This window comes from Seriola lalandi, unplaced genomic scaffold, assembly GCF_002814215.2.
Source record: "Seriola lalandi dorsalis isolate HSWRI2012SDOR001 ecotype SW California unplaced genomic scaffold, Sedor1 jcf7180002053900, whole genome shotgun sequence".
NCBI lineage: Eukaryota > Metazoa > Chordata > Actinopteri > Carangiformes > Carangidae > Seriola > Seriola lalandi.
In genome coordinates this window covers 104,094-113,078 of record NW_019524453.1, presented here as the reverse complement: position 1 = coordinate 113,078, position 8,985 = coordinate 104,094, and the positions used below count along the sequence as shown (strand labels likewise).

The window sequence follows — 8,985 nt, the reverse complement described above, 5'->3', positions numbered from 1 at the left end:
CACCCCCACCCATTCCCCAACTAGCCACAACACCACCTCACCTCCTGTCAGTATCAGCACTCTGACCTCACCTCCCATGGACACTGTTGAAGTTGTATAGACAGCAACAGCAAATTATGTCACACACAAGAGGTGTTACAAGCATGACAATAAACGAATGGCTAAACAATGATAGGAGGAGGAGACAGATACACAGCACAACAACAACATGGATATACAGCCTCCACGCTGCCAGATAAACAGACAGAATGACAATGAGACAGATAGACAGATGGATGAGAGACAGACAAAAACAGATTTATTATTGTTTCAGTCTCTCACCTCCTCGCAGCACGAGCACATTGACTTCGCTGCCCACTGGTAGGTCTTTAAGGATGTCCACTACTTGAGCGTGGCTCAGAGTTTGGACATTTTGCCTGTTGATCTCCTTAATGACATCTCCTTTCTGCAGGCCACGGCACCACTGCGCGTCCAGGATCATCTTCACCTTCTGGCCCAGCGGGCAGTCAGCAATGGCAAACCCGAATCCTCCCGGGCCCTTCACCAGCGGCACGCTCACCAACTCCGGCTGTAGCATCCCCGAGGCCACCTCTCCTCGCTCCCCCTGCCTTCCGTTGGGCATAGCTGCCACGACCGGCCGGCCGCTGGCGTCCGTAGTGACATAGTGGAGCTCCTGAGAGGAGCCATGGAGGACATCACCTTTCACAAGTAGCGGCTGTCCGTTGATGAGGGGCACGGCTGTCACCACCTCTCCACCATGCAGGGGCTGCTGGGGCTGAGCAGCAGCAGCTGGAGGAGGAGGAGGCGGGAGAGGGTCATCGCTGTCTAGATCCACATCTGGGGGGAGCGGGTAACCGCGGCAAAGGACCATGTCCACATACTGGTTGATGGGAATGGATTGGAACATCTGCACCACCTCTGGATGAGTCTTCCCCAGCACACACATCCCGTTAATCTCAACGATCACATCACCTAAGACAGAGAAAAGAAAGCCAGTGACACGGGGAGTCTTTCTTTTGCAATTTAATCGAGACATCACTGCTGTACATTTCTTTGGAAAGCTCTTCTTCCTTCCTCTGTAAGACAAATCTTACCTCTAACACATCCCTTTCCTCTTCACTGCTCTCTCATATTTTCATTTTGGCAGCTCCCTGTACCTCTTTCCTTTCTCGTCAGTCTACCATCTATTCCTACTTTATTCCTGTCCCTCGTTCATTCACTCCAGAACTGATCTGAACAGCACTCTCTGCCACAACTACAACTATAGTGTCGATTTCTGTTGCATCATTGCACCATCATACACACAAACACAAACACACATACATACACACACACACACACACACACACACACACACACACACACACACACACACACACAGCTCACAGCTGTTGGTTTATGTAGACATACAGGAGGCAATGGAAAGATCAGAAACTAAACAACAAAGATGTTATATAGCTTCACACCCACCTATCAGACTGTCTGCTAGAAAACTATAGCCTTGCCAGAACCAGAGTTGTTGTTATTGTCTTGTTGAACTCTGGGGACAGCATTAGGTTAAGTGGACACCACAGAGGTCAAACTAATTCCTCCAGGTGCATCATAGTTGGTACAATCTGGCTGAAGTAATATTGTAGAAATGAGCAGTTATAAACTCATAGATCTTCCTGCCAGCTAAATAGGATTTTAATGTTTATTTAAACAGGAGTATACGTTTTCCATCTTGCCCTTTTCCTTTGGGGACTCTTGACATTGTGAGAGTGCATCTGCAGAAATTCCGCTCACCGGACGCCATCTTGTTGTCGTGGGCAGCAGGGCCGTCGCTGAGCACATTTTTCACCTGCAGAAACTCATCTGTGCGGTCACCTCCGATGATGGTGAATCCAAACCCCTGGGAACTCTTCTTCAGCGCTGTGTGGTACATCTCCCCCTTCAGCTGGCCGGGGTCCGCCGTGAAGCCAGACGCAGCGCCCTTACCTGTGCACGAAATGCACAAGTGAGTGTATGTGTGTAAAAGGGTTGTGTGTGTGTGTGTGTGTGAAGTGTTTCTTGAGTGGGAGGTGTACTCCTGAGGGAAATCCTGAGCGAGTGACAAGCTTTATCAAACACAAGTGAAATCTCCAAACGGTGCTCGACATCAAACGCAGCAACACTGATTAATGAATTTGTATCCTTCTTGAAAGGCGGCAAAATCCATCCATGTCTGCATTAAAAGTCAATTATATGCATTATGTGCTGAGGATCAACAGGGTAATTAGTCTTTTCTAATTAACAGGCATGATGTTATATACCTAAACTAGATAAGCCCAACAATACAGACCTTTTCATACTCAGAGAGGACCACAAACACACAGATAAACTGATATCAGATGTTAGTTTTAGAAGCTAATTCACTTGCTTCCTCCCATTACAAGACTATAGAGCAGAACGGTGATATAACACCTCTGACAGTGTCCAATTTAGGAAGATGTCCTCTCCTGTTCCCTCCATACTGCAGTCAGTGACTCAGAAAAAAATTGGTTTGTTGGCGTAGATTTTTCAAACTTGAGTAGGGAACAACTTAAGGTCAATGGCAACATCAATATGGACCAGCAGCTTGTCTGTGGCATACGCAATACACTAGATAACCAACAGTCAGGGTCACACTGCATTAAACTGAGCAGCCTCCCTATCTGGCATTACTGTGGTATCAGCACTTTAGATCATGGACACACCATTTTTTCCTTGCTGCCTGATGGTCCCTGGCCTGAACTGCCTTTTAGTTTCGACTCAAAAACAGTAAAACTGAAGGCAGCCAGTGACAAATGGTGCAGCGACTGTGCTTCGTACTGGGAGAATGTGATGGGGCTGTCAGTCTCTGGGATGCCAGAAATATCATGATACGTTTAGAAATAGTCAGCAAAATGACTGGACTTTATATGTTAGTATTAGTTATATTACTTTTAGTATTACAAAAGTAAAGAATGGGCAATACTATATATAAATGTACACATATTCACCATTAACTATCTGTTTATCAGCATGCATATTAGCAGAATATTGTCTCTTTATTAGTCATCATGAAGCTCTTTTTCTGCACGACCATATTCTACAACTACTAGGCCATTAACTAAGAGTTTTCCCACAAGAATAGTCTCTAATACTCAATCAAATATGGTCTATTCTTATGTAACAAAACAGAAAACTACGAGTGTTAATAGTGAGCAAATAGCTCTAAACTAAGTCCTGCTCATAATTCACTAGTAGTTTGACACAACCCACGCAGGTTTCCTGCCTCCTCCTCACACTTCAGATCCATTATGGCACATGACTACTACAGTAAACACACCTTATTCTTAAGTTCTTAGCCTTGAAAAAAGCTTTTAATAGATAGATAGATGTTTGGAAATCTCTGAAGGAGATATTTCTTTGTGTGCTGACTTTGCACTCCAACCACTGAATGGGAATATAACCTGTGCATCTAATCTCAAGACCTCCATTTTTCAAGGTGTAACTCGTCACTGAGTATATTAGGATTGTAATTCATATACAAGGAGTTCCTGACTTACCATCAATAAACAGTTATTTGAAGGTTATTGAGGGGAAAACTAGTATGTGTAGACTATGGTAATGCAGAAAAAGGCATTAATATGCTACTAATATGCATGCTAATAAACAATTGGTGAATATGTGTACCTTAAAATAAAGTGTTACTCAATAATGTTCATTGTGTTGAAAAGAATATGATAAAACACTAAATGAACAATAACTACATTCATTTTTTGATTAATTTCCAGTAAACAATAACTACTAGTTGAATTAACAATAAGCTACATAAACACTCCCCAAAAACATTAGTTCACTACCACCATGCTGGTTAAAACTGTTAGGCTGCTATCTCAGTTACACTTTGTAAAAATGTTCACCAACAACATGTTAAAGGATAAGATTATGTTCTTCTTATTGTCAACAAATCTTAAGGCTAATCCTAACCTGCCTGAGCCTGTCTCCTTTGGCAAAATGTACACCTTGATGAGACTATTGAGATGTGCCAGTGAAACTGGATTTTAGAAGACTCTATCAAAGCATGTGGATGGCTCACCTGAAAACAACTGCTGTGCATATGTAAATCTGAAGGTACATATCTTCTCCCAGTTCTTCCTCTTTATCTCTGTCTTGCGCATATGGTGAGTGGACAGCAACTTCCAATCACAAAGAGCTCATTTCCATATCAAGACCGGGGCAGCATCTTTGTAGTTTGGCAGGAAAACTAAGAACTGCACATTCTCCCTCTCATTTCCTTCACTTTTATAAACACTATAACTTTTGGAGGCTATGTGAGGAATTTAAATGCAGCAGCTCTCAGACTATCAAATGGTTCAGCAGCCACAAATGTCCACCGCAGACATAAACAGCTGTGAGTGAGTGTAACTTATCACAACCAGCGTGGACTCCAGATGTCCACACTGTTGCATGGATCAAGCAAAGCTCATTTACATAATCACATTCAAATTGCTTGATAAATGCAACACGGAATGTTTTTTTTTTTCTTCCCCCCAGTGTGTGCTGAAATAACCATTTTTGACTGCACGTTTGTGTGTGTGAAGGAACAGACAGAGGTAATGGAGGGAGAAAGAGAAAGAATCAGAGGGAGGAAGTGAGTGTGGCGTGTGCAAGCCTGCACTTGTGTGGGAGAGTCCAAGGAAGGTCTTTGTGCCAATGTTTGTGGGCAGACTTTGAAAGCCAGAGGCAGACAAAACCATCAGATCCACCGCGTCAAACAGCCATGGTTTTTGATTTCTCATGTGTGACTCAGTTGCGTCGTAAATCTCCAGTGACATTATTCAGCATAATTGGGAAGACATCTTCTTTACTACATCAATGGAGCAACAGCAGCTGCTGTCTCCAAGAATGCACCTTGAACGGCAGAATCTAAAAAGTGAGGCTAAGAGTTGACCATCGGGGGGAAAGTACCAAGTACACAATGCTGACAACCAAATCAGAACAATGCAGGCACTCAACACAAAGCTTGGTGTGTTATATGGATGGGAAACACCACAGTATAGTCTCCTATAGCAACACCTAATGTAAATATATCGACCTGAAAGTTGCCAATATTCAACCGATAAATAAGACTCCATGACATTAAAATGACACTGGGAGAAGTGCTGAAAAACAGCATTTTGGAATAGAAATTATGTCAAGGAAACCCGTTGTCGTCAAAAATTAGAATGGAGAAATAACATTTAACAAGAATTGTTAAATAAAGACAGTGGGGTCCAAAAGTCGGAGACAACTTTCCTTTTCTAGTGAATGGTAAAGTGGTATCAGACTGTTGGAAGTCACTGTATATGTATTATTTAAGTTTATATCTCTTTTGTGTTTTAACAGTACTGATTTCCATAAAAATAAATCTCTCTGGGAATCTCATATCTTGGAAAACAGTAAAACTCTGAATCGTTGCCTGAGGTGTAACAGCCAACTGACGATGCTTTGGTTTCATCATAGCAACCGTCTGACAGCTCAGTAGGTTGTGTAATCGGTAATCAGGGGCGATACGGCAGTTTCTTCAGTCCCCGCACACCTGAGCAGAGAGATGTCTGAATATGCTTGGCCTCTCTGACATGCTGGTCCACCAGCTGTTACCACATGCACCTCTAAAAGCCGCCCTCCTCCCCTGCATTCCCTCTCTCTCACTCCCTGAATCCCCACCAGCCCTAGCCTGTCTATCTCCACTGCTGCAGCACTGTAATCTATTATACATCCATGGTAATGAAAACATACTTAATTCATAATGTTTATTGCGGGAGAAAAATGGCTTGTCAACCTAAAGAACAGACCATTACAGGAGAGCTGACAAGAACATGTATTATGTGAGTGCACCAGGGAAGAAAAGACTGATTTTGACAATCTATTATTGTTTGAGGCTACTTGAAGGTTGACACGTTCAGCTGACCTTGCGTGAAGCGATGGCGTTCCCACCGCTTTCTATTCCCAGAAAACATATTTATCAACAGCACACTAACTGAGGTGTAAGGGTCAGCCTCTACACAGAGTATAAGTATCCTAACACTCCAAATGAAGAGGAACTTGAAGAGGGGACATGTTCTGCAGGGCTGTCGTTACCTTGAGAAGGTGTTGCCGTGGCTTGTTGGATCACAGCTGTCTCCTGGCTCAGCTTCTTCTTTGCCTCCAGGACCGGGTTCTCAAACTGGGTTTTCTGGTTGATGTGGCTAAAAAATCAACAGACCCAGATTTAAGAGAAGAGACTTCTAAACACACCCACAATATATATTATACATATTTATATATATAGTTTTTGTACAGTTTTTGATTTTTAATACATTTTATAAATAAAAATTAAGTGAGTAATAAAATGTGCAAAAAGTAACGGGGTCTGAATAACCATTTTTCTGCAGTTAATTACGTATGCACCTTCCCTATAATGCAACCATGATTTTCTAATAGACGGAGACTATAGTGGCGCCACTATAAATACGTTCATAAACACAGCACACATACAGTAAAGGCTGGCTTGCCTCCTCTTTATGGGGGGAAGCTACTATGGCTTTTAGCCATTTAATATTGTAGGAAATGAACCCTGCGACTGCCAGCAACATCCTGTTCCTCTACAACAAGGTAAACAGCCTGTTGTCCCCTGGCATGCAAACCGCAGCCGTTGTTTCCTAGTGAGCTCATTTCAAGCTAAAACACTGGCAGCTACAAGCTCCATCTATGTGCCATTGACTCTCCTTGTCCAAAGAGTGAGTTTCTCTCTCATGTCACTTCTACCTAGGAGGGATCCTTCTGCAGTCTGAGCAATAAAACAACGCGAGCGTTCCCATTTTCTTTTCATCACAACAGATTGCTACCTCTCCTTCCTGCCCCCACTCTCCACCCTCCATGCATTCTAGTTGAAAATCTCCCCACTTCTCCCCACTGCTGTTACAATGGCTGTGTTTCACTGATTTCCTGCTGCGTTGCTGAGCACCAAAACACATTTTGCACACAGAGAAATATACAAACAGTATGCAGAGACGTATACCCAGACTCGCATTCTATACACATGCTTACTTACACAAACACAGGCAGAACACAGCGAGAGCACAATCAGCGTTGTGTTCACATGCAGGTCACTGCGATGTTACCCGCAGAGTTTCATTTTGCCACCCATTGATAAACAATGCGAAAATCTGATCAGAATCTGCAACTGTTCTCCAGGTAAATGCTTCCTATCTGCATGTTACATAACTCAGATCATCCTCACCTGAGACACCCAAAATGAGCTGTGTGCTAGATCCATTTGTTTATTTTTAGACAGTATTGATTTATGCCGGTCCACTGCTAATGTACACTAAGCAGTGTAATGTGCTGTTGTGCTGTGATGCCTCTGGTGAAATGTGTTTGTGCGCTATGTGCATCTGTGATAAGACAATTTACGCTGTTTCTGATGACGGCAACCGGACTCCCAGGAAATGACATATATCAATAGATGCATAACACTTACTCGACATAGTATGTGCCGTACTGCGGATCATCAATTTCCTCCCAGCCATAAGGTAACTCTGCAAAAGAAAATAATGTTACATTGTGTTGTGGAACAATGCAAATAGGGCACACACACAAAGATAACAGAAGACGAAAAGCAGGCACAGTATTTAGCAGACAGTCATCTGGGAGTTGTAACCCATTCAACATGGTGGTGAGATACAGCAGTAGCTACCAGTGTATTTTTCCCCCTGACTGGGACATTTAGCATAAGAAAGTAGCCATGAAAATAGCATACAATAATTTAGTGAACATCTCTGTGGTTTCAACAAGCAGGCCGGATGAAACGGCTGATGTACATCATGCCCTGATGAACATATCAGGCAGAGGGAGGGAGAAAGAGAAAGAGAGAGAGAGAAAGAGAGAGGGAGAGAGAGAAAGAGAGAGAGAGAGAGAGAGAAAAAGAGAGAGAGAGAGAGAGAAAAAGACAGAGAGAGAGAGAGAGAAAAGAGCTCTTCACGCAAGAGAGAGCTTTGGAGTTGCTTTTCAGAAGCAACACACCAACTCGCTTTTCCGGCCGCCTGTAAAAGTCCATTAAAACCAAGCTGGAAGGGTCCCACTCTTTCAGCCGTGGCCACTCACTGTCTCTGCCTGCACTTAAGCCCACATTAGCATCCTGGGGATACAAAGGCACGTCTGGAATTCCTTAAAGTAGACCTCAGCACTAGATTTCAGAAAAATGTAGCTGCTTGACTGTGATGTTCAGGGTCAATCTTGGGTGACATGTCATTTTGGAAGAGAAGTTACACTGTCATATTTTACCTGGCTGGTTATTTGATTAACTGTGTGAAAATATGTGTAGTGATGGATCATGTGATGTATGGCAAATACACTAAAGGTCTGCCCTTGTGTAAATACATGTGCAGCAGCTAATGGAATGACTGTATGCTTGAACAGACTAGCTGCGTAGTGCAAGTCTACATACCTCCATCCTCACACTTCTCTGGGGGCTTCGCCTTCTTTGCCAAGCGGGGGTCCAGCCACGTAGTTGTCTTTGTATTATGACTGCAGAGCAAAAAGAGCAGCCAGGAAACATCAACAATAAAAACCAGCATGTGCCAGCAGAGAAATCGCTGCTGAACCAGGAGTAGCCAACCTAAGGACGTGCCAGAACAGAAGAACAGCAACAGTATTCTCCTGAGTAATATGCTCTTGTGCACAAGGGTTACTGGATTCATCAACAAACATCTGATCCATTGGTTTATGTTCAGCTGTCACATTACTGTGTTTATGGTTAGGTGGCCTTTTCAGACGGGAGGGGAAAAAAAACCCTCTGAATGTGAAACACGACAAACTCGTTTATCCTCAAATGCGTTAAACAACTGGGGTGTGTAATCAGGAGGAAAATCACAATGGTCTTCTGATATTTTCAGAGACAAGTGGCTTAGAGCCAAACATGAATAAAACACACAGGCCTGCATGCACACGCACGTGTGCTTGTATGTCCTCCCACACACA

At 43.2% G+C, this 8,985-nt stretch overlaps 1 protein-coding gene across 4 annotated transcripts in view; it reads right to left on the bottom strand.

The window, feature by feature from the left end:
• magi3b (membrane associated guanylate kinase, WW and PDZ domain containing 3b) overlaps positions 1-8,985 on the bottom strand; it is a 121,045-nt gene that overhangs the window by 13,428 nt on the left and 98,632 nt on the right. For all 4 annotated transcript variants that reach the window (XM_023402228.2, XM_087172916.1, XM_087172917.1 and 1 more), the window contains exons 6-10: positions 8,453-8,532; positions 7,487-7,544; positions 6,106-6,212; positions 1,786-1,977; positions 322-972 (exon numbers count right to left, since the gene is read on the bottom strand). In XM_023402228.2, coding sequence (XP_023257996.1) covers positions 322-972; positions 1,786-1,977; positions 6,106-6,212; positions 7,487-7,544; positions 8,453-8,532 — 1,088 coding nt within the window. The remainder of the gene's footprint in view (positions 1-321; positions 973-1,785; positions 1,978-6,105; positions 6,213-7,486; positions 7,545-8,452; positions 8,533-8,985) is intronic.